The 25,306-nt window shown below is 37.4% G+C and overlaps 1 protein-coding gene across 3 annotated transcripts in view; it reads left to right on the top strand.

Annotated features, from left to right (window-relative positions):
• Positions 1 to 8,192: 8,192 nt before the first annotated feature.
• Positions 8,193 to 25,306, top strand: part of LOC112161650 (phosphofurin acidic cluster sorting protein 2) — a 45,597-nt gene continuing 28,483 nt past the window's right edge. For all 3 annotated transcript variants that reach the window (XM_024296966.2, XM_024296967.2, XM_024296968.2), the window contains exon 1: positions 8,193 to 8,532. In XM_024296966.2, coding sequence (XP_024152734.1) covers positions 8,327 to 8,532 — 206 coding nt within the window. In that variant the 5' untranslated portion in view covers positions 8,193 to 8,326. The remainder of the gene's footprint in view (positions 8,533 to 25,306) is intronic.

A 25,306-nucleotide genomic window follows, 5' to 3' on the forward strand; every position in this document is an offset into this window, starting at 1 on the left:
TTTTATTTTCAACTGTGGTATATGTAACAAAACAGAATAAAATAAAAACATTGGAAAATCCTAAAAACAGGCTAGAAAATTACAGAAAAAATTAGGAATTTGAGAACAAAATTCCTAAAAGAAAAAATGACTCTGAAGACTTGACCTTTGGTCCACTCATTCCTGGAACATGTGAGACTTTACTCAGGGACTCAAGATACTCAGAAAAATGCAACATATTGAAAACCATGTAAATACTTTTGCTTGGGTGAAAATCACACAGCAATTGTGCTCTAAGGTTAAGAATACATATTAATGATGGATTTGTACATGTACAGAATATAAGTAGACAGTGATGTATCTTCAATTATCAATAAATATGAATCTGAATTGTGGGGATGTGTTGGATGTTTCATTGTTGATTTGATTTGATTCAAACATTAAACGTAGTTGAAAATTGAATTTGAAAAAAATTACCAAAAAAGATACATCCAACCCATTTCAGTTATGAATAAATAAATACCTAAATAAATGAGTAAATAAATAAATAACATACATACATAAATAAACACATAAATACATATTTTAAAAAATACAAATATAGAACAAAATTAAGCATCTTCTTGACAGTGTATTTTTTCATAATTATAATTAAGTGTTTTTGCAGTACTGCATACAGTACACATGTCACATTCGATTCATTAAATATAGTTATTAACAATAAATGTAGAATTTAAATTGGTGCTTGAAATTTAGTAAGAAGAAGTAAATGTATTTAATCTGACTCATATTGAGTCATTTCTTTATATATGTATATTATTTTTACATAGTTACTGTAATCTGGTTCCTATATGAATCAAGTTCATATTATTTATTAAGTAACAAAACTTATTGCTCATTGATTATCATCAGGAAACATTCTTACATTAGTTCAATAAACATTTAAATGCTTCACACTTTATGTAACAGACATTGTAAAAGATGCTTTTATACTAATTGATCTTTATCAGAATACATTATCACATTAATCCAGTAAACTTTGTTACACATTGCTGATCAAGTAAAAAAAAATCAATAGGTTATTGATTGCCATCAGAAAAAAAATCAAATCATTTCAGGAAATGTTGATATATCATATGATAGCTACTTAATACTCATTGAAAATCATTTAAAAATGCATTTTCACTCTAATCCAGTAATTAGTAAACCTTTAGGGTGTGATGGAATAGGAGATCAGCATCATGGATGTTCAGCCAACAAATCTGCTGCAACTGTGTGGCGCTATCATGTCAATATAGACCAAACTCTCAGAGGAATGTTTCCAGTATTCTGTAGAATCAATGCCACCAAGGAATAAGGCAGTTCTGAAGGCAACGGGAGACCAGCCCAGTACTAGCAAGATGTACGTAATTAAGTCACTGGTGATGTCCAAAATAAATTATTATCATCATTATCCTTCTCTCTGCCACTAATCAAAAGTCAAGAAATGTGATTGTGTCTTTATCAATCTACAGGAAGTGACATCCTCCATATGCTGGCACTGAACCCCTTTAATTAGAACTGCAACTTCTCTGCAGCCTCTTCAGTTGTTGGTGGTGTGATTAGCAGTGAGAGGAGCACACAGGAGAAGATGCATGCGGAGGATTGATCTGCTCCTTTGTATCCAGGCATGTGGCAGTCTTACAAATAGACTGCTTACCAAACAGCCATCACTGTGAGCTGTAAGTGGATCCAGCTGCAGGAGGGGCGAGTGCACCACACACATCAGCTTCCCTCATGAATGAGTCCTCCTTTCAACTTTGAGGCACTGTGAGGTTAACCAGGAGATGACTGCGGTGGGAAACGCGTCAGTGAGAACTGAGAAGAGAAAAACCTCAGTCGAACCTGCAGGAAACAATGACTTCCTTCTGTTTAAACTAAAAATGGAGCAGAAGGTGGAAGCACTTTGATCTGCTTCTCTTTCAGGTTTCTGCGCACAACTTTGAAATCACTCAGCATGAAATGAGTTAAGAAAGCAGATGTTGACTCGTCAGTCTCTGGAGGAGCAGAGGAATGGAAGTGCTGCAGGTAGCAGGCAAACCTGCACGCCACTGTTCACTGCAGGGGGTCAGCATATGGCTGGCAGTCATCAGTTCTGTGCCTTTTAATGAATGTGTCAGTACGACCCAAATGCAGACCCCCACCTGTAAGCGATTGACAGATCTAATGGATTTGCTGCTAGAAAAATGGCCACATTGTCAGTATTGATTCATTATGTGTTGCCAAACTGCTGTAAAATCCAGCCTCTTTCCTGTTTTTCCCTGATTCAAGAGCAGAAAATATCTGCAGGCTCTTCCATAATTCTTAGAAAGTCCTGAAAAGTTTGCGCTGGTCTGACTGTTCTTCTCACTGCCAGGTTGTTTTATGAACTCCACAAAGACGTAAAGATGTATTTTTAGACTTGCTTGAGCACACTCTGTGCCACGATTGAAAAAAAGTCTTTTTTTTTTTTTGTTTTATTAAAGTTTTATTTTTAAGTATTTTTGATGGTGTGGGGTTGACTCGTGCAGTGTGACGATGCTGAAACAACAGATGACAGCTAAAAATAAAGATGTTTTGTTGTTTTGCTCTGTATTTAGGAGAAAACAAGTGTCAGTAGAAACAGAATTTGCTTTTGCCAAACAGGTGACGGGTGGTGGAGATGCAGCGATGACTCTCCTGCTTTTGTCAGACTGTCAGCCAACTCTGATGAATGAAAAATGTCCTGAAATCTCCTCAGAACATCTGCACTCACAGTCAAGTATTTTCTGGATAACTTTGTTCTTTTGATGTAAAGCTGGGAGCTGTTGTTAGATGTTTGCCTGCTGTCAACTGTATTTGTTTTTCTCCTCGGCAGCATTCAATAAAGACTTGCTTATTAAGTGTCAGTCTGAGACTGTTGTGCTGCAGGAGCATCAGACATGTCACAATATCTGCTCCCACTCGCTCTTGGAGGAGGAGATCCACTCAAAGGGTGTCGACAGACTGGGGGAGTCAAAAAGGGAGGACAGAAGCAAAGGGAACATCACTTAAACACAAAAAGTGCAGATGGACTGCCATCTGCTGGACAGATCACTGCATGGTACAGAAAACAGTAGGAATATGTTTTAGACACTAGATGGCGCTGCATTCAAACGATTCTTTGACTTCATGTTAAAGTTTTCTGGGAGGAAAATAAGGTCAGAACGTGAAGGCAACATCCACTCACATGCAAATGACTGAAGATGCCACATTATAAAATACTATAGGATGCTTTTTTTGTATTAACTAAATAGAAAGTTAATATACTCATTTTGTACATTTTCAGCTAAAAGAAGATTATCAGTGAAGAACAGAGAATTTGACTTTTTTTTAAAAAATGATACATAATTTAGTTTCAATCAGCCTCCTTAATGAGGCCAATTATATTACTAAGGATAATCCAAACAATTATACAGAATAAAAAGGAGGATGTTTTTTGCCTTCTGCATGTGTTTCTGCATGTTCTAAACAAGTAAGACCAATAATGAAATATGTCAACTGTGGCGAGAAGCAAACGTTGCTGCTCATCATTGAGAACATATTTCTGTTCTTCTCATAAGTGAAGCTTCTACAGTTTCACCCAAAAACGCTCGATTTGCGTCTCTGAACAGCCGTTCTGTTAAAGCTGATGACTCAAATGGCTGCACAAATTCAGCATTTTTACTTTTAAAGACAAATATGGCTTCAAAGAAGAAGTTTTACCTGAAACAGAAAGACTTTTTCTGTATGATTCCTGGGAACAACTTTCTAAGGTGGAGATGTTTGTTTGAATGAAGAGCTACAAAGTGTACAAAACTAAAAAAATATAAACTTTTACAATCATGACAATGCAAAGTGAGGATCTGGTTTTGTTTTGCACCTGCAAACAACAGGACATTTTAAAATACTCCAGTGAAAATTGATTTTTGGGTGTTCTTAACATGCTCTTCTACCATTTTTTTTTATTTACACTGAACATTGCATTGCTGGAGCTTTTTTATTCCATTTTTTTTGAACCAGGAGCAGATAAAAAAAAAAAAATCTGTTTGAAAAAAAATTGCATTTGAGACATAAAAAATGCACTAAGCAGCAACGGGGAGGGAAGTCCCACCCACAACACAGCTGTGAATTTCCAATGAACTCCTGCTACTCAGCAGACACTTTCCTAGAAAACAACACTTTTTTTTAAATTTGGCAAAAAAAAGCACAATTATTTTTAAAAGACTGTTGGGAACACTTTGAAAATTGATCAAATGATGATTGGAGTGGGACTTTTAGTGTTTCTGCAAATTAAAACTAACATTGAAGCTACATTTTCCACTATCCTCTGATCCCATTGCTCCAGACAGAGCAATATTTACACATTTCATCACTGCACAATAGGAAAGCACATTTTAGGTTTTATTGCATAGCCCACATGCCTCAGTTTTGATTCTACAAGTCATAAATGGTTTCACATCAATTACACTTTTTTTCCTGGCTTTGCTGTTACAGTATCACATGTAACCCAACCCTCTTGAGCGTGTCAAGTCAGGTCGGCTGTCTTTAGTCACAGTTCCTGTCAGCAGGTTTCACAACACTTCATCTTGTGAGCGGTGGCTGAAGCAAGTGCAGTACCAGGTGTAATATAAGACTAGCTGAGACCCAATTATTTTAATAAAGTCCTTCTGTTAGAAACTGTACTGAGAAAAAGCTTTAAAAACTATCAGTTCAAAAAAGATCAGAATTAACAGTTATTGCAGCAATGTTCTATTACTCCAATGTATTTCTGATTAACTCCCAAAAATGTACACAAAAGCTTATGAATAAACGTCCAAACAAAAAAAAACCACAATATTTAAAAGACACAAACATGCTCAGTAAATGTCCAGAAAAATGTTCTTCACTTTATGATCATCTGCCGTATGAATGAGGAAACAATAAATAAAGCATCTATATAGTGCTTGGTTGAACTTTGCAATAGACTGAGATTTAAACACATTCGATTATTGCTAAGATAATAGCTAACCTTTATAACAGTTCGGACTGGCTGCTGTGACAATGCTTATTATGGAAAAGATTGATGAGGCCTGCAGCTCGTGGCAGTTGGAGAGTGGGCAGACAGGCTTAAGCTCCACGGTTAGGCAATCGGCTGGGCGAAACCTGCAGAACACAATTGGAAAAGACAAAAAGATTACCCAACCGCTTAATTCCTTCTCAGATAAACACTTTTGTTACAGAATGGAGTGGTAGCTGCACAGGAGCCTGAAGGTTGTGAACGCTTTTACACATTAAACCCTCAAGGATGAATAAAGTGTGTCCTGTCCTCATAAAATTCAACAAAAACAACTTCTTTTTATTTCATATCCTGCTGTGTCAGGGTGATAATGTGGTGGAGTGTCAGACAATGACACACAAACGTGAGTCAACCAATGTTGCAGATTTCTGTGTCCTGGAGGAACCTTGGAAGTGTAGGCGTCTGTCTAAGAACTCCACCCAGAGAGCACAAGAGTTTCTGCAAAGGTTTACAAAATTAACCTCTTAAGGATTATTCTTGGAGAAAAGATATTGATAAATAAAACTGATTTTTTATTTGCTTTATATGTATTTTTATGATACATTTAGATATGTCAAACCTGAAATAACTCTTAATGTACTCTAAAAATCCCTGACATGAAGTGGAGATTAAATCAATCTACTGCTGCTATTTCACACATATGTAAAAATTAATAAAATGCAGCAATAAATCCAAAAAATACTGTTGTGACTATTTTCAAATCAAAACATATCTTTAGACACCTTACTTTTTAAGCTGAGTGTGCATTTGTGTTGCAAAAAATGCCAGTGTTTAACATTTTAAAAACATTTGTGTGTAGATGAGCTGCAAGTTTTTATAAGAATTCAGATGTTTTTGTTTTAATAGGAGCATTTTTTTTACCTATATAGTTGTGCTGTCGGCTTTGAGTTAGACTTTTTTTCAAATGTGGAAAATTGGCCCTAAAGTTAGAAAGTTAGATAAAAGACAACCACAAAACTACAAGGGGTTCCATTTAATTCAGTTTATCTATAAAATAGCAGTTTACAATCAGGGTAGTAGTACAATGCATGCAAATGAAAAAGCAGACAAACAATGCAAAAAAAAGAAGAATCTAAAGTAATCTTCAGGGAAATATTTTAAAATACTGAAGCTGGAACAGGATTTAACGTTACATGTTGAATGAAAAACATAAATAAAAATGTGAACTTTTCATAACATTTCTGCATGGTTCCTAAATGTAATTTGAAGAATTGAGATGTGAGGCTCCAGTCACCTGAAATCGTTTTTTAATCTACTTGTACAACCACGAGGAGACAACATAAAGTGAAGAATTTTCTTGTGTTGTTGTGCCCAATAACCTCCAACCAGGCTCCAGAACCACATGTGGCTAGTTTCCCCCTTCATTGTGGCTTTCTGACTGAAAATTAATTTAAATGCAGTATGATAGATTTATTCATTTTTGCCTCAGATGCTCCTATACCAGTTAAACAAACTGTGCAAAGTTTTATTTCATATCCTGCTGTTGAAATTAAATCCAGAGTTTTACCATTTCTCCAGAAAGGAAAAATTTCAAGTGCTGAGTAAAATATGAATAAAAAGTTTGATCTTCTTTAAGCTCAGTTTTTTATTAGCATACATTTAAGCAAAACAAATGCTTAGTTGCCGTCCAAAAGAGGATATTGGAAAATAGGTATTTGTACAATGTACATACTTTATATAATTTTTCCATTGGATATCAAACTAATACAGTCACATTTAGATTCAGGTTAACATTAGTGAAAGGGGAAACAGGATGACGGACCGTGCACAGAAGTAGACTCATGCGGCTCATTTGAACCTAAAAACTAATTTAAGAATGAGAATAAGATTGTTTTATCTAATTATGTTTCCATTTTCTTATTCATCCCCCCAAAAAGTACTAGTTCTGTAATAAATATGATAAAAAGTAGCATAAATACAAAAAAGTAATGTATTTTTTTCAAAATAAGAACGAAGACCTTGTAGCTCCTAGTAATTTTTGGTCGATGGGAAGCTGGCTGAATAACAGAGTTGAAGATTGCTGACCCTTGTCCTGCGGTTATAGTTTGTTCATCATGTTAATTAGGGATGCCAGATTTTTTGGTTTAAAACTGATCCGTACTTTACACCATTAAACCAAATCATGGGGAATCTGAATCTTTGCATCCATACTGCATGGAAAGTTTACACTGAAAGTCTCAAACACATGTGCAAGACAGATTTATCGTTTTATTACATTACACCAGGCCTCACTATAAGCCAACTGAATTGTTTTCTTCATTGTTACTTGCTTATTAGCAAATTGTACAAAATATATTTTTTTAGATTTTGTCAGGTTTTGTAGTTCTTTTGTAATACAGAAAATCATTCATCAAACCAAAACAAAACTGAGACTAATATAAAATAAATAAAATAAAAATCAAGGTTTAAACAAAATCAAGAGGAAAGTCAATGTTTGTATCCCTTATGTTATTGCAAAAGTCAGCTGGAGTTGTGATTGTGATATTGTCAAAAGCACTACAATTAAATTATTAAGATAAAATCTAGAGAAACATCAACATTTATCCCAATAAACCAACCAACACTTCAAGAATTTCACAGCTTTTTTAGTATTTATTTTTGTATGGATTTACAAAAAGCATAGGGTAACTTTTACATACAAAAAAATTAGGTCATTTTTTTTTCAGAAAATTATATTTAGAAATAGGAAATACACAAAATAACTAAATTGAAATAATAAATTAAAATTTTTATACATTCAAATAGAATGTTAATGCATGTAAATGTTGCAATTGTGTTTTTTGTTGTAAACCACCTATATAGATAATTCCAGAAAAGTTGAACTAAACTGTAATCATGCATTAGATGCTTTTGAGTTTCAAAACTTTTTGTGCCTGAGACTTTAAATTTAAGCTGAATATTAAATCTTTTGCATGATTTTTAAACTAATTTCTACATCAGAAACATTAATTTTAAATAAAGCTAAAATTATTTAAATACATGTTTGTGTAAATAGCATCAACCTTTTAAGGTGTGAGGATGCATCTCACATGTTGACTGTATACAGTCAAGTGTGAAATGCATTCTAGGCCCCGCCCTGCTGCTCCCTTTCTCTGTGACAGGCCCCGCCCAGCTGCTCCCTCTCCCAGTGACAGGCCCCGCCCCGCCCATCAACATCCACAGTCGATGAAGGGAAGCTGGGAGACCGGAGAAACAGGAGCAGGCGGTACAGGGCTTAGCGGCTCCCGCGTTTGTCCGACCCTTTACTAGAGCTGCTCCCTGGCAGTAGCGGTAATGATGGCGGCGGCTGTGGAGAGAGGAGGCGTGCGGGCCGCTTTCCTGAACCCGGGCAGCGGCGGTGGACCCTCACCGACCACACTCCCGACAGGAGCGCTAGCCGGGGCTGTGGTCATGGGCTCCGGCTCGGGCAGCATGCCTGTGCCCATGAACCTCTTTGCAACCTGGGAGATAGATCGCTCATCCCCCAGCTGCGTTCCGAGGTAAAATTCCTCATTGTCCCGTCAGAGCAAACGTCTGCCTGTGGTGGTGTTTATGAAAAACAGAGATAAATAAAAAATAATGGTAAACAACGCCCTCACGGACCGCAACACATCCTAAACACTGTCGGATTGGCTAACTGGCAAGCTAACTAGCAAGGTGGCTAATGCTAAAGCTACCTAGCGAATAGTAGGGCGCTTTTTAACGTCTCGTTTTAAAATATACTTTTATATTTTTCCTTTTAAACATAATGAATATGTATATTGTATTTGTGTTGTGTAGCAGCATGAAGCTCAATGTCTCATAAGCAGTCTTAGTGTCTGGAGTGTAAACATCGGGTGTAATCAATTTGTTTTGACCGTTACATGAACTAGCAAACAAAAGTTCCGTCGGAACGGCGGCGGCTGCTGGTGTCCGCGCGCAGGCTGCACGAGCCGCGTATTCCTGCAGCCAATCTCCGTTGAGGTTTACGGATCGCCCGCCACTTAATAGCTACATAACGGGTCTATAAATACAGGGACATGGATGCCGGCCGTGGCATAAGTGGCATCCTTTTCATCCTGGCGCAGCACCATTTGTCAAGAACGGGCGAGCAGCTGGCTGGCCCTTTACATCAACACAACTGTTTATCTTTCTTTTTTTTATCTCTCATATTTGTGATCAACCAGACTGAGCATCAGCAGAAACATAGCACATAGAGGCACAGGGGGTAATGTAAACGCATAGGCACATTTTAGTCGTTTTGTGGTGGCAAAAGTTCTCACCTCCAAGAGTTGTACATCAGTACTGTTTTGTTGACACCCTTTGCTGTCACTGCAATACTTTACCATTTTTATGTTTCACAAGTAGGCGTGCAGTTGTGCCACCTGACCAAAAAACCTCTGGGGGGCTGCGGGCGCATTAATCAGCTTTGACCCAGATCTGCTCCACTCATTGGAACAGAAGTTGGCTTGTGAGGGGAGGGTTTCCTCTGCTGTCAGCGTGCGTGCATGGTTGTTTGCTTGCTGTTGCTTTTGCATCTGCATAACTGGAAGATGACATGCTCGATTTGCTTGCAGACATGCTGAGCTTTGAAATCCACATGTGAACATTGTCCTGTTGGGGAAGACATGGTAACTTTTGAAGCAACAGGGAGGAAAATGCTTTTTTTCAGGGAAATGTTTCAGATGACTGTGTCCAAAAGGTTTAACGTTGGGTTTACAGACAAAGATCAGGGCATGCCTGTGCTGTTACAGCATGCATTTTACACTGATGATATCTAGTATCTCTTTCCCACATTGCAGTTTATACTAGATAGCATTCAAGCTGTAAGTAATCGGTTTGAAACTTGCAAGAAAAGTTTGTGATTATTATTATTATTACCTATACGAGTGGATGTTTGTTTTCTCTGATCCTTTTTTATGTGGTGTCCTGGACTTCCTCATTCTCTGCGTTCAGAGGTTGGTGTGAAGAGTTCTGCAGATCTCCTCTCCAGACTCTGTTTTGGGGATTTTGCCTCTGCATTCTTTAAGGGGCTGGGTCACTCTGAGTGCAGCTGTTGGCTTCATCTCAAGAAAATGTGTGTCCAGCTAAGTGGCATGCTTTCAAATGAAGACATAAGGCTTTTATTAGCAGATTTAGTTCACAGTCCTCTCCTAATTCTGTTTTTCTCTGTGATTCCTTTGCAGTTATGAGCTTGATAACAGTTTCAGACATATGCATTTATGCCAATAGATTGTTTTCGTAAAAAAAATATGTTGAATCCACCTTGGAAAGCAATCTGTCTGCTTTTATTCTACCTGTTTCTTACAGTTTTGTTACTGATCCATCTATAGATTTAAGCTCAAAAAATGTTTTACTTTTATTCAGTTTATTCATATAAAAGCATCTGTATGGTTTTATTTAAAGGTTAGACTGGTTGGTGAATGAATGTCTGGGCTATTAGATTGCTTTTGAGTTTCACCAGCTGACACCACAGGGTTTCCCACCATCTTAGCAGCAGTACATAGAGAAAAAGTCTGCTGTTTACCAATGGCTACATATTTGTTGCAGAACAGTTTCAGTTCCTCGTGTAAAAACATACTAGCATGTTTAGTTTTTCACATGAAGCATCTGATTTCTCAACAGGGGTGTTTGCTGTTTTAGAATAAATCCTAGTAATCAGTTTGAAAGACAGTTGATTGATGATGATCTAAGTTTAGATGACAGATAAAATGAGCTAATTTTTAACTAACCAACCAGCAAAATTTAGGTTCTTTTGAATTATTCCCGAAGTGTATCATTTTTGGACCATTCCTCACAAGCTGTTTGTCTCTTTTCAAGTCCCACTTAAACTGTTTTTAATCTATTTTTAAAGCACTCACAGTGGCCTTTTAATTATGATTATGACATTTTTTAGACTAAATCAAAAAGCCTGTTTTGTTATTTAAGACATTTTTTGCAGCACAGCAGGAGTTCATTAGAAACTGTGGGTGGGACTATTGTTGTGGAGCAAGCCTGCCCCAGTTTTCCATCATCCTTTTGTTTACATTCTCTTTCACTAGCTTACAGCCCCTCACAACCCCCAACATAGCATTATTGGTGCAACAAAAATAGTGAGCAATACCTGAGAAATCTACCCGTACCGTCTTGAGCCAGATGTCAGTTCAGACAAAGAAAATGACGACAATTTATCTTCAAGTGGATGCATCAGAATGGAGCAGATTAGGGGAGACTTTTCCCCACCCATTTCTCTTGCTGCGTCACTAATATGAGCTTTTTTAAATGGCAAATTTTTATCTACTCTTGATCCATCACAATTTGAATAAAGAAATACTCAGAAATACAGTTTTAATCTCAAATGTATTTTATATATGTCCTCCATAATGTGAAAAATGCTACAAGAACCTGTTAAAAACACGAGAAATATAATTTTCATCTGAGTGGGTCTTTAAACTCAAACGCCTCACCTGCTGGATACATAGCTTTCCCATCTGAAAGTCAGAGCTCTTACAACACTTGCAGCAGTTGAGTGTGTGTAATTTTTATTGTAGATTTGTCTGTGCTGGAGAACAATCTCCTTCTTTGGTGTTCAGTTTTGGACTAAAGGACTTTTGGGAGCAGCTGTTTCTCCTGACATTTTCAAAAGAATTGTTCTTATTTTGTCACAAAAGGAACATTTCAGTTAAGCGTTTTCAGTCAATGATCCTCCTAGCTTAGTTGAAGATATGCTTATCACATGTTCAGAATTTTTGTACTGGGATTGTGTAAGTTTTAGTTTTGATTAGATTCTGTGGAATTATTGCTAATATTTAGCTGGCTTTCTGTCTTATATCCAGGGTTATGTGGCTCCTCACAGATGCTGCTGCTATAAATCTGACTTGATGAATAGAATGTGCTGTAAGAAGGCCATTCCATCAGGGTCTCTCTGGTCTGCAGAGCATCCTCTCTGCTCATTAGATTCATGTGAGTCACAGGCTGTCTTGTTAAGGTCAGAGCCTTATCTCAGTGGGATTTGCGGACACTCATCAGATGTTTCTTTCTTTCTTCTGCTTCTATTCGGGGAATCAAACTGATGTGAATCGTTTGTGTCAGCAAATGAAAGAGACAAACAAAAGAGGGGAGATAGGAATGCAGCGACGCAGTTCTGTCTTCTAGGTCAGTAGACACGTAAACATCAACTGTTTTGTCATATTGTGATGGATGCAGTATTTATTGCGTACCAAAGGCTTCACTGTTAGGAACTTGTCTCTGCATTGTCTGGGATCCTGACCTTTTTCCTTTTTTTGTTATTTTCTATGTGTCAGCCCTTATAAATCCAGGGAAAAAAAATAAGAGGTCCGTATGTTTGCATAATTTCCCCCCTTAATTTGCCTTTTTACCTCATGAAATGAGGAAGTTCATCTTAAGTCAAGGATGTTGCTTCCCTTAACCGGAGAGTTGAGATAATCTGATTTCATAACAGGAAAAGAGGAACTCGTAATCTGATGCTGCACACACTGACACTGGCTGCTTAATCCGCCGCTTCCTTTTGGAATTATAAACAAGCCCCCTCCACCCTTATCCAGTTCCAGTTCAGGACAGTGACACATCAATATTTCACAAGTGTCATATTTACACACATTTGTACAGATGACTTTTGAAAATATTATCTTTAAGTTCAACCACTTTTTTAGGCTTAGTGAAGCACAACTTTAACATGTAGTTTAAGAAATAAATAGGATCACACAAAATTAAAAAAATCGGTTTTATGCATACATTTTTAAGTAGAATGCAATTCACGTTTGATTATTTTTACAAGCTATGTATTTCCTTTATGTTTCCAAGTGGGTTCCAATAATCTAAGTCTCATGTTGGCAGCATGATCCAGTGTTCTGTTCACACTTTTTGGTAACAGTAGACCAATCAACGCCTTCACTCCCTTTTTCATCCTCACTCCCACTGCCTGAGATGTGTCAGAATTCTCTTGCTTTCCTTCTTTCCTGGGGGAGGAGGAATTTCCTTGGGAAGCATTTCGCATTCCTGGCAGCCGGAGAGCCACGATTGCTACTGAAGCTTTTTTGCTTCCATGTTTTTCGAGCTCTATTGTTCACTAACAACAGACTCTGGGGAGAGGAGGCATGGTTGAAGCTGTTGATTGTCCATCCTGTTTGAAAGTTTTTGCTGACTCAATCTGCTGTTGTACAGCAAACATGTCCTGAACAGTCATAGTGAATTCCTCACTAGGGGACGAAATATTCCTTTCTCTTTGCCTGGACCTCTGAATGAGAGAAAAGCTAGATTCTTGTGTGGGTGTTTCCTGGGGTCCCAGAAAGTGAAGGGATCCAACTTCCTGTGCCAGAGTCGGAGGCCGGGAGACTGCCTTCTGATGCAGAAGTGGGGGATTTTTCTATACATTCCATTTTTGTGCAACTAAAAAGGTAAAACCATAATTCAAATGTTGTGGGGTTACCACACTCTGGTGGTTTGGAAGGCTGTTTGAATATTATTTGATATGATCTACCAGAAACCATGCTGTCATCTCTTCTTTCCTTAATTCTTTAGCGCAGACACCCACTTTGATCATCTTTGATCCATTTTCAAAGTGTTCCCAGTGGTCTTTTATTTATGAATATGCTGTTTTCAGACACAATTTTAAAAAAACTTGTCGTTTTCTAGGACATGGTTTCTGCAGAGCAGCAGGATTCATTCGAAATTCCCGAGAACCAAACCTGCGATCTTCCGATCAGAGGTCGACCGCTTTACCTCTGCACCTTGGCCGGCCGTTAAACTTTAGAACTATGTTAGAATGGTGCTCCAGGTATTTATTTGTTTTCATAAAAATGGGAACCAACATTTAGGATATCAACAAAATTATTGCTAAATATTTTTATGTCAGGTTGTCTAATGTTTTTGAATCCATCCGTCCATCCATTCATTTATCTATCTTCAGAACCCGCTTGAATCCCTTTCGAGGTAACGACCCAGTTGCTGGAGCCAACCCAAGCATTGTTGGGTGAAGGTGGGGTACACCCTGAGCAGGTCGCCAGTCCTTTGCAAGAAAACACACTCACAACTAGTGGCAATTTAGAGACATTATTTAACCTATGAAATATGTTTTTGGACTTTGGAAGGAAACTGGAGTGCCTTCAGCCTAAATTAGCCAAAACAGCTAACGTGTAAACTCCAAAACAGCCTAAAAAACTGAAAAAAGCCTAAAACAGCTAGCATGTAGCTGAAATATTTGCTAAATTCCAAAATGGACAAAAATTTAAAAAAAAAGCCTAAATTAGCCAAAACAACTAGCATGTAGCTGAAATATTAGCTAAACTCCAAATTAGTCGAAAAAACCTTAATAAATATTAAAATAGTCCAAAAAAACTAGCATAATGCCATTACAAATTTCAACTTTTCTACACTCTAACTCCATATAATATAAAGAAACGACTAATTGACCATTAAGTTAGTCGTCAACTATTTTAATAGTCGATTAGTCGTCAATTAGTTGAATAATCATGGCAGCCCTATTTTTGTATAACGAATGTTTTTAATTGGCATCATTACATTGTACACTGTGAGTTATTGATTCTCTTTTTTATACATAATTAACACAACAGTTTGTCTTATGTTGACTGACTCTGGACTAATTTTAAATTAACTGTCCTTTCCATTGTAGTTTTTCTACTTTTAAATATTTGTAGTAATTCACTCATGCTTCTGTGGCACAAACATGTTTCTATTTAGTTTGTCATGTTTTGTGTTGTAAAATCAGACACAACTAGATTGTGTGTCATGATTTTGTTTTTCCTGGAGGAGCGCATCATCTTTTGGACCGGTCACTTAGTCCCAAATAAGGCACATTAATTACTGCGCTGGCAGCAGTGCTAGCAGCGTAGGAAGTGATGGAGTCGACATGAAGCATCCATCACAATAACCTTGTGGTTGTAGCCTGATATTTAATTCAGTGTTTGCGCTTTGTTATGATGCATCACTTTAGGAGCACAGGCTGCCTCTGAAGCATCTTTTCTGCTGCTTTGGTGCTCAGTGATGCACAAATCCGGTCATCAGTTCCATCTAAATGTGGAGTTTAACTGTTTTATTCAACAGTTTCATTTAGATTTCTCAGAACTCTTTTCACCTTTTCTGTTATTCATGACATTTTATTAGGTGGTCTTTAACTCATCCTGATCCATGAGTCCAATTAAAGGGGTCTGCAAGTAATTGGGATCATTTGGGAAGTTGATTGGATAGCAGTGATTATACTGGTGGTACTAAACACATTGGAGAGACGGACTACAATGAAGAGGTGTTAAACAGAACATCAAACAGGAAGCTGTAGTTGATTCAGGACAAGCTTAAGGACATAGAAATGTTATTAAAAACTGCAGACTATTCTAGATTTTATATCAAGAAAAGGTGATGAATAAATTCATAAAAAGCTCTGATCTGCTTCTGAATACATGGTACAAGTAAAACGACTATTTTTGATTTTTCTGTAAACCCCAAACTTGTACACTCCTTTTACATCAGCGAGGTAGGTGATATCCTATCGATCGACATTTGCAGCACATATCATATATGGATTCATTTGTTATAAAATCTCTTGCATTGTAGCCCAAAAACTCACTACACATCTCAAATTTGTATATTTTCTAGTTATTTAATCTAATCACAGACCCTTCTGAGCTGATTATTTGGAATCAGATGTTTTTACTCTTCTTCCATAAAAAGGTCTTCAAAGCAGCAGACCATGACATATGTGTTGGCTACAGAGTGGGCTGTTCGACAACCAAATCCTGAGCTTCTATGTGTTTTTTTCCTCCATGTGTCTGCCTCTGCCCTCCCCTCTTTGTGTAATCACAGATTAAGCAGACTGAACTGTCTGGAGTCCTGCTTTTGTCTTTGGATCTCCCCGAAGTCTAACTTGTGTGGAGCTTTTTCCCCACGGGTTCTTTAAAACAGCTAAATGTAGTTATGTTGGCTCACTTCCATCATTCTATGAAGTATAAGCACCATATAAGCACATTTGCTTACTTCTAAGTATGTCTACCTTAAGTCTTGCTCTTTATTTTATATAGGAAAACTGGAAAAAGGTCACATTTTGGATTTCTGATCAGATCTGGATCTGGATTATAGTGAAATTCAATGGACATCTTCATTATCTTGATGTTGAATCACAAATCCAGTTTTAGTAGTTTGCGTAAAGTTTGCTTTTTTTTTGTCCTCCTTTCAGTTTATGATGACGAACATGGAAAGCCTTGATGATTCACTTGAACCGTCTGACTTTTTAAAACCGCACACGTCTGAACAGCTGCAGTCAAGTTAACATCAACACAGACAGCTGATATGAGTTCATTAAGTTTTTCAAATGTTTGACAGAATAAAAGAAAAAGGAGTGAAAGGGAGTGTTAGTCTGTGTCATATAGTTGATTTTATTGTCCCTAAGGCACAAATTAAAAAAAAAATGCTGCATAAGCTTTAGTGACACTGCCCTTAGGGTGGATATGGGCTGTCTGGGTGAAAAATGATCAAACCTGTAGGGGAAACACAGGGGATCTACACAAGATATCGAGGTCGTAGAACGCTCAGGTGACCCGTAGAGAAATGTTCAGGCCCATTTTTTCTATGGGCATGCTGCGAGTAAGAGATTGTAGTGAATACTTATGCAACCCATAAGGGCAAAACAGGTGAGACGCATGTATGTCGTACAAATTTGTCGTTTTCAGCTCCCCCACCCAAATCCTGTAGATTGCTCAGGGAGCCAGTTATTGCTGTTCACGTTATACATGTGCGCTCTGTGCATTCACTCTGACTGTTAGAAATGAGGACATTTGACAGAATAAAGTTTTAGTGAGCATCCTATGGACACTTATTTGCACACCCCATACGTGCAACATTTGTCAGTTAGGGACCAGTACTCGCACCTTACCAACTATGTGGTGTGTGCAACTTCCATGTCTTACAAAGTAGGAGAGTAACAATCAATTGACTTTATCATTTAATTTATTTATATTCCTACAGTCCAGCCAGATCAATGTGTCTTAGGGAAGTTGTTAATAGAATTGATCAATATCATTATAAAATCATTTAAAAATGAAATAAATTAATGGATCGAGGAAAAGTAGGTTTATTGTACTATATTGTAAAAATGACCAAGTACCATCAGAGTGAACGGAACACATGTGATGGCAGTAAGAAATGATCAAGCCATCAATACAGTGTTTGGAAACACTGACCATACAGTGTGATAGAATGTTCTAATTGTGTCCTGTTCGTATTATTTTGGTGTGGAAAAACAACAGTGGACTGAACTTTATGAAACCAAAATGCACTTGATTTTTTTGTAAGAAATGCAAGGAATCTGGAAAACTTCACGTGCGCATATCCAGGTATTTAACTCTGAGTCACACTGGTTGAATTTTTGGCCAAAGATGTTCTGGATTGATTTTAAATCGGTGAATCTGATCATTCAATATGAACCCAAATCCACTATGAATCGAATCTCCAACCACAAGTTATGAAATGAATCAAATTGTTGTCAAACTGATTCATTACATCCTGATAACAAATGCTTCACCATACATTCACCAAATACATGACAATCATGTTTCATTTTTATGGCATTCACTGAGGTGGTCACATGACACACATGCGCTTCTCTTAAGATGTGGGTTCATCCGGGTCAAACCTGAATGAGTGCATGTGACTTTTACCTTCATCAACTTCATTATTTGTAATGAGTTACAAGCAATTATTTATGACAGAGTGGCACATGAGTAATGTCTAGTCTGTTCATTCATGTGCAGCAGATAATTATGTTGCTAACGTAATGAAACTCTGTTGTGCATCTCATGGCAGACAGAACTAATGTTGACCTAATGAGGCTTGACTCCATTTTGTCAGTGACCACTGCATCAAATGTGAACAAAAACACGTTGAAGCTGCTGTCATTATACATTGCAGTTCATTTTATTCTAGACAGAAATTATCAGCTTCTTTGTTTACTTATTGGAAAATTAAAATAATAATGTCTTGCTGCAGGTTACAGATTTATTGATTTTTACAGTCTCAGTTTGAATTGATTGTTTTTCTTTCTGTAAATCTGAGTAGAAACTAGTTACAAGTAAAAATGGTTCAGCACTGACACTAGCCAATTTTCGTTTGTAAAAGCCAGACATTTTTCTGCTTGATGCCCCCTAATTACTTCATTAGAACATTTCTTCTGCGCCTGCTGGCAACAGAGGCCTATTCTTAAATTTCTCATCACTAATGAGAGCGAACAAATGGATAAGGTTATGGTGGTTGTGAGTTAAAGGGCAGGCTTAATCCTGTCTGATGCTCAGCTGAGGCCACATTAAATATGCATGACAAAACTCCACTGATCCTTTATAATATTAGCAATGGTGGTGCAGATGCCATCAGATATATAATTTAGCTTTTTTGTAATTTGACCTCAAATTAAGTTAAAGAAATGCACTTAAAATGGCTTTTCGTTGTTTTCATCCACTAAGCTGTCCATACTGTGCACAAAGATTTGGTCTTTTCTGACACTTCAGGGGCTTTTAATGTGTTAAAGCACTAGCAAATGCTCTTCAATATAAATTAAAGTCACCTACATATAAAGCAAAACTGTCTTGTTGTCCTTTCATTGATGCTGTTTTACACTTTCATGTATTTCTAATCACAAAATTCTTTTTAAACATTGTGAAAAAAGGAACATTTTTACATTTTATGAATATTCCTTCTTAATCTGGTCTCATGAAGAAATCAGGAGTTAGTTGGTGAAAACATTTCTTCACCCTTCTCTGCAAGTTTCTTCTGCAGTGCATCCATCAGGCTGAGATGATAAACTCCACTTCAGACCACAGCAGCTGAGCTGCTGCTGCGATGTCTTCTGCGTGGAAACTCTGTGCCTTTTTCTGAGCCGTTATGAAGCATTTCTGCGTTTGTCCTGCTGACTTCATCAGTTTGGGGGTCAGGACAGAAACAAAAGAGTTGTGAAGCGCTGCAGAAACCCCAACAAAGGATTAAAGCTGTGTAATGAGTTTCAGAAAGCCTAGCCAGAACACTGGGGTGTTAAGAAAACATACTTTCATTTTTTTACTGTAAGCTAAGAAGAACTAACAGAACTTGGCTTCATTCACCGCATTTAAAGAGGAAACATCTTCTGTCTGTAGCACACATAGGAGTTCTGACTTTTTCTACTAATCAAATGCCAACTCTGATTACTTAACTTTGCATTTTGAAAGGGCCTATACCAAGCTATTCTTAAGCCTTTCAGAGTAAACTATATCAATATGATAATATATTACATATGGCACACAAAAAAATATTTTTTTTAATGAAATATGAGTTATTTTCAGGAGCTAATTTTTCTACCCTGAGGTAAGATGCCTCGCTCTCTGAGGCTCCGCCTTTAACTTTTTGTGGGTGCCGTCCATTTCATGACATCATCCTAGAGCTGGCTTCGGCGGCTGTTTCTGTTTTGCCCACAAAAACAAACAACATCCAAACTTTTTGCAAAGATGGATGTGCATATTGTGTCAATAAAATTAAAGCATTTTGCCAATCACTGCTGGCTCCACTGAGGAAGTGGGTGTATGTGTTAGCCTGGGGATGGTGCTGGCATCATGAATGTATGTTAGGACCTACTCGTTTGTTTGATTGGGAGGGGCTGGTGCTCAGAGAGCAGGTTTTTAGAGGAATACTCAGAATTGTGTGAATGGAGCAAAAAAGCTCAAACAAGTTGATTATTCATAATATAGGACCTTTAACGTTAAGTGGTTTTGTCTATTTTAATTTAGGAGAATCTATCAAGTGTCCCTGTCAAAGTAAATGTCTCAAAGGTTAAACTTGTTTGTCTTCTGCTGTAAATCCTTTTGAAATGACTTTAGGGGCGACATCAGTTTAACTAAATAAAGATGTAATCTGGCACTAAGTCGTAATGTGGCAGCATTTATGAAAAATTACATCAAATTTGGCTTTAATCCCAACAACAATCAGATTCCATCACAGCTAAGCTCCTAACCAGAGTTCAGTAAAATCCAGAGTAATATCGCTCCTCTGAGCTCGGCTTTTAAATGTTACTTTTTCCACAGACATCCTCCGTCTTTCTGCATTTTCTTTTATCATATCCTGTAAAATTATTTTAGCTTTTTTATTTTAGCTGTAAAGGAATGTTTTTGTTCCTTACTCTTATTATTATAAAAACCTTCTTTTCACTGAAGTGCTAGTCGGAAATGTGATTCCTGACTGATGCAAATAACTCCATCAACACCTATTTCTAATATTTTTTGCCGAAATTATGAGGAAATGTGATACTGTGTTAAGATTATATTTGTGCCTTGTCAGTAGAACTTGCCATGTTTTTCTTGATAGGAATAGTAAAATGCTGCATGTTCTTGTGAAAACCAGTGGATCTTCTTGTACCAGAAGAGCTTTGCTTTTTTAATTTTATTTTTGTTAACACATCGTAAACTAGTAATGTTTTAGTGAAATAGTAGGGGATGGACTAGAAATATCAGCTAATTAGACTGAAATTTGACACTCAGGAAAATAAAAGACAGATTTACACCAGATCTATAAAATAAAATCATTTTTAGTATAAATTCACCCCCATTCATGCGCCTTCCCGAAAACCAAAACATCAGCAGAGCCCAACAATTAATTCAGTTTCTGTTTAAGAAATGGATGCAATCATGACTAAATAATGAATCCGATAAATAGTTTAATGTCTGCTTCCTGAATGGGAGTGATGCTCTGACATTATTGAGTCAAAATAATTACACAAAATTTCCCTACAAAGCTTCAAACATATTTTCAATGTTGTCCAGTAAAGTTTTACATTTTCTTTTGATTGAATAGCGTGTTTAACATTTTGTGATGCTGCTGTACATGTTGTGACTGTGTTGAAATCAGACATTATTATAAGTGGAGTGTTGGACGCCAGAATGCCTCGTCTTGCTGCCTCCTTACTCTCTTCCTGTTCTTTCACTGTGACCATGACAAGATCTCATTCAGAGAATAAAGGTCTAACGAACATATGTCCATATGACACACATAACCAGAAATCTGAGCTCTAAAATAGCTTTTGCACACAAGCCTTAGTACAGGATAAGCTTTTATGGCACATTTGGCTTTATATAGACCCAGTTTTAGTCTTCTGGGTTGCTAAGACTTTAACCATTTCATGTATTTTAAATTTGCTGTCATGTTTGCATCAAACAGTCCTTATGTTTTCTTTAAAAGTAATAAAAACTGAAAGGCAATTGCTGCATGAGCACATTTCTACAGTTCTTGCCCCCCCCACTATTATATAAAATGCTACAAGGAAATGAAATATTCACAAGAAGCAGCTTTTAGACCAGCGTTCCCATTATTTGGAGTAAATTATGCATAAAGACATGAACAAATCACAGTGTTATTAAAGAAGGAAGTGCGTTTGCCAGAACAGAAAAGGCTTTGACTGTAAAGAAGTTTTTTGGGTCAGCCTCTTCCTCTGGTGCATGTGCAAACTTCCTTTAAAGCAGAAAGCTTTGTAATACAGGGTACAAGGATCGGTTTGTTGAAAACTCTGAATGCATTACTAGAAGTCCTTTTTCTGTCAGAGCATTGAAGCCCCTCAGCACATTCCAAACATAGACAATGTCTTTTTTTTCTCCTCGGTTACATCAGTCGCCCTCCATTCATCCACCTCCCCTTTCCCTGTGCCCCCGACAACTGCTGCGCTCTGATCCAGAGGAGCCAAATCGGCATGAAACTGCGTCGACTGCTGAACACAGAAAAAAGAAAACTCATACATCATTTAGTAGTTATAAGGCACATTCAGGTTTTTCCTCGTCCACAAAAGGACGACTGTCATTTAGCTAATTCTGCACGTCAGAATTTCAAAATAAAGAGAGGCTGCTATGTTTTCTAAATTTTAATCTGAGTCAAGAGAAAACAATCAACTTTAAATTCAATAACAGCTGTTTTTTTTTCAATTCCCAAATTCAAATATGACCACATTTTTTCCCTCAGTTTTTTAATCTAACTTCTGAAGGAGAGTTACAGCTGCGGCCTCTTTGTAGCCTCTTATGCTGAAGTGTTCCTGCCACCAGGTTATAAGTGATTTGGCCATCACACAACCGTCCAGAAATAGCACAACGATAGCAACCATATGTAGCTATGAGTGGAAGCACAGGTCTGAGAAGAGGATGGAGATGGACGGATGTTTGATTCAGTACAGAAACTCTTCACTGATATTCTGCTGTCTGATTGATGGGTTTGGGGAGCTTCTTTAGGGAATGAAATGAGAAAATGCTTTGAGGTATCAATGCTGCTACCCTTAGGAAGTAAAGCTTCCCTCATTTTCTTTTATTTCTTCATGCACTCTTACTCCAGATTGAGCGATTTCATATTTACATTTAAGTGGAAAGCAATAAGCAGAAGATCAGAGGTAACAGGTATTTGAAAGTCAGCTGTCGGAGAGGTGAAGTTTAGGAAGGAAGGAGAAAAACACATTTTCTGTTTGTGGTTTTTACTTCTACTTTGGTTCTAGCTATTGACCAATCAGATGGCTCAATAAAAGTAGGCTGTGCCTTCTGTTAGTCACGTCCAACCTTCAAAACATTTGTTTGAAAGATATTGTGTAGCCCGTGGTAGGGCCTTCCAACAAGCTAACTCCTGATATGCCAGAATGGTTGCCATAGAAACATTGAGTCAGACAAACTTTTTTTTTCACATCAGGTGTGGAAATGTCTCTTCCCTTTCTGTCTTGTAAATAAACATTTGATGGACCGAAGCCCAAATCAGAAAACGATCATAAAAAAGCCCCAATCAGAGAACTCCAATCTCAAACCAAATATTTGAGCACTTTGAATGAGTTGGCTGATACGTTCTCTTGTTTGTTCAGTGGAGATAAAGCGGGCTGTTGTTGAAGATTAAACATTAATCCAAACAGTAGCTGTCAGCTTCAATTTCCTGTCTGGAATATACAATAATAAGGACTAGAGTTTAAACCAAAGGTGATGTTTAGGATAAATCGATGTGTTCTCGAGGTTCTTCTTGACTATGTATCTTTATGGTGATAACTGATTGACTCCTTTTGAATTTTCTAAATGATTTTTTTTTAACCCGGGAGATTATTAAATTAGTAACTCCTACAGAGATTTGTGCAAATACATTGACTTTTGTATAGACTTTGTCAACACAATTTTGAGTGGGCTAGTCTAATTCTTTAAGTGTTTTTCTGTCATGTTATTTTAAAAGGTTAAATAGGACTTTGCCTGCAGCAAACAGCTGCTTAACTGAACACAGATATTTATATATTTATAGACTTTCAGAGAAATGCTCGATCATAACACCCTCAGGATGTGGGACGGATGGACAGACAGGACCGAATGCTTTGAGCGTTGAGTGGTTGCTGATATTTTGCACAAATTTAATAGTTAATACGCTAATAAAATGATAACTTTCTTAGCATTGTTTTAATTCGTAGCATCTTTTTTATTTCAAATTTTAAAAATCATCTAAAATGAGTTCACAAACCAAAGAAAATCAATAAAAACTGCTGAAATGGTGCTGTTATAAAAATCGCTTTTGTTCTATTTTAGGCTGCAAAGGTCAACAAATAATTAGTGATCTGAAGAAAATAATGAGATTAGAGTAAGCAGTACTCTTGCTGCTGTGACAACAGGCATATAGACTTAACCTACTTCCTTTTCCATTCTCAGACACTTTCTGAGTGCTGTCTGTCAGTCAAAGCAGTCCATAACTTCTCTGTTTGACTCCGTCACCAACTGAAGACGTCAAGTACGCAGTGATTTGCTGTTGACTGTAAAACGCAGACCGGAAGACTCACCCACAATTTAACTGTCCACAATTTAACTGTTCCTGACAGTTACAATAAAAGTCTTTGAATCTTTGAATCTTTTGAATCTTGTGATTACTCTTCCTCTGCCTCAGGGTTTGCTGTGGATTTACTGTCATGAAAGGAAAAGTGGAGCGGCTGCAGCTCCGAAGGCAGAGCAGTCATCTGCTGTTGGAATTTGTTAGTTTAATTCCTAGAGATGTTCCTCAGCAAGACCCTTTTCCTCTTGAGCATTTGTATCAAATACAAAAGTTCAATGTTAACTGGTGTGAAAACACATTAAATTGAGTGTGAAAGCATCTTAAGTGATTCATTAAAACAGAAATAACCAGATGTTTGAAAGCACTCTGGAGTCTTGTTTCAGGAAATGCTTCTGAGAATTCAGGAAATTCATTTGTTGTAATAAAATGAGCAACCCTGTAAGATTTGAATTGTGTAGCATTTTTCCTAAAGGTTAAATATTATTTTTTTATAGGATTTTAAAGTCAAACAGCAAACGTTTTTATTTACTGCTGGGCAAGAGCATGAATTCCCCAGAAAGCATCACAGCTGAGTGGTTTTTAATAAAACGTTTGAAGGTCTTTATCTGTTTCGTTTATTTTGCTTCAAACGTCTCACACCTTGTTTACATTGAATATCTGACTTTATTTGGCAAGAAAAGAAGGATATGTCTTTTGTTTTATTATTCTCTGGGGTGTTTTTGGGAGGAGAAATTCAGAAAGTCAAGTCTGGTGAAACAAAATAGCCATAAATGAGGAATCTCTGAGTGTTTGGCATCGTATTTTGCTTTTCTCTTTAGTTTGACCTCCTCTGCAAATTCAGCTTCAGTAAGGGATAGCTAAATGGACATGAGGGTCAATAAACAGGATCCACATCGATCAGAACCCTTTTACGAGGTGTGGCTTGGCGTGTGATGCCTTAACCAACGTAACCACACCAAAATTGAAAGGATTCCCCCTGGGGGGGGCTCTTATCAGCTGGAGGACAGACTGTAAATGCATTGCTTATCTTTGGTGTTCGACGGCTGTTTGCAGAAATATTGAACTGCAAACAGCGCTGTTGATGCTCCACCCACACGATAACTGTTTGGTTTTGACCCAGTTTGGCAGGAGTTGCATGTTGTTCTCTGCCAGAGAGTCTCTGGGAACTTTGGAATAACAATACAAAAGGAAGGCTTTATGCATCGCATGAATTTAATTTTGAGCAACAATTCCAGAGTGGAACCGTGGCAGAGAGAACCACCGTCACTCAACCACACTATGCTGCAGTCCTTTCTACAACTACTTAGACCGTCTTTAACTGAGTTATTGCTGATAAGTCTGTCACTTCAATTATTATTTGGGTTGCAAAACAAACTGGCGGCGAGTCGTAGCAGAGACAGCCGGACAGCAGGCCAGAACAGATGGCCGTGACTTTCACTTAGAAAAAAACACCATGGCGAGCAGGACTGGAGAACATGCTTCTAATAATGAAAAGGTTCCCTAGACCCC

Source organism: Oryzias melastigma, linkage group LG15, assembly GCF_002922805.2.
Source record: "Oryzias melastigma strain HK-1 linkage group LG15, ASM292280v2, whole genome shotgun sequence".
NCBI classification, from domain to species: Eukaryota; Metazoa; Chordata; class Actinopteri; order Beloniformes; family Adrianichthyidae; genus Oryzias; species Oryzias melastigma.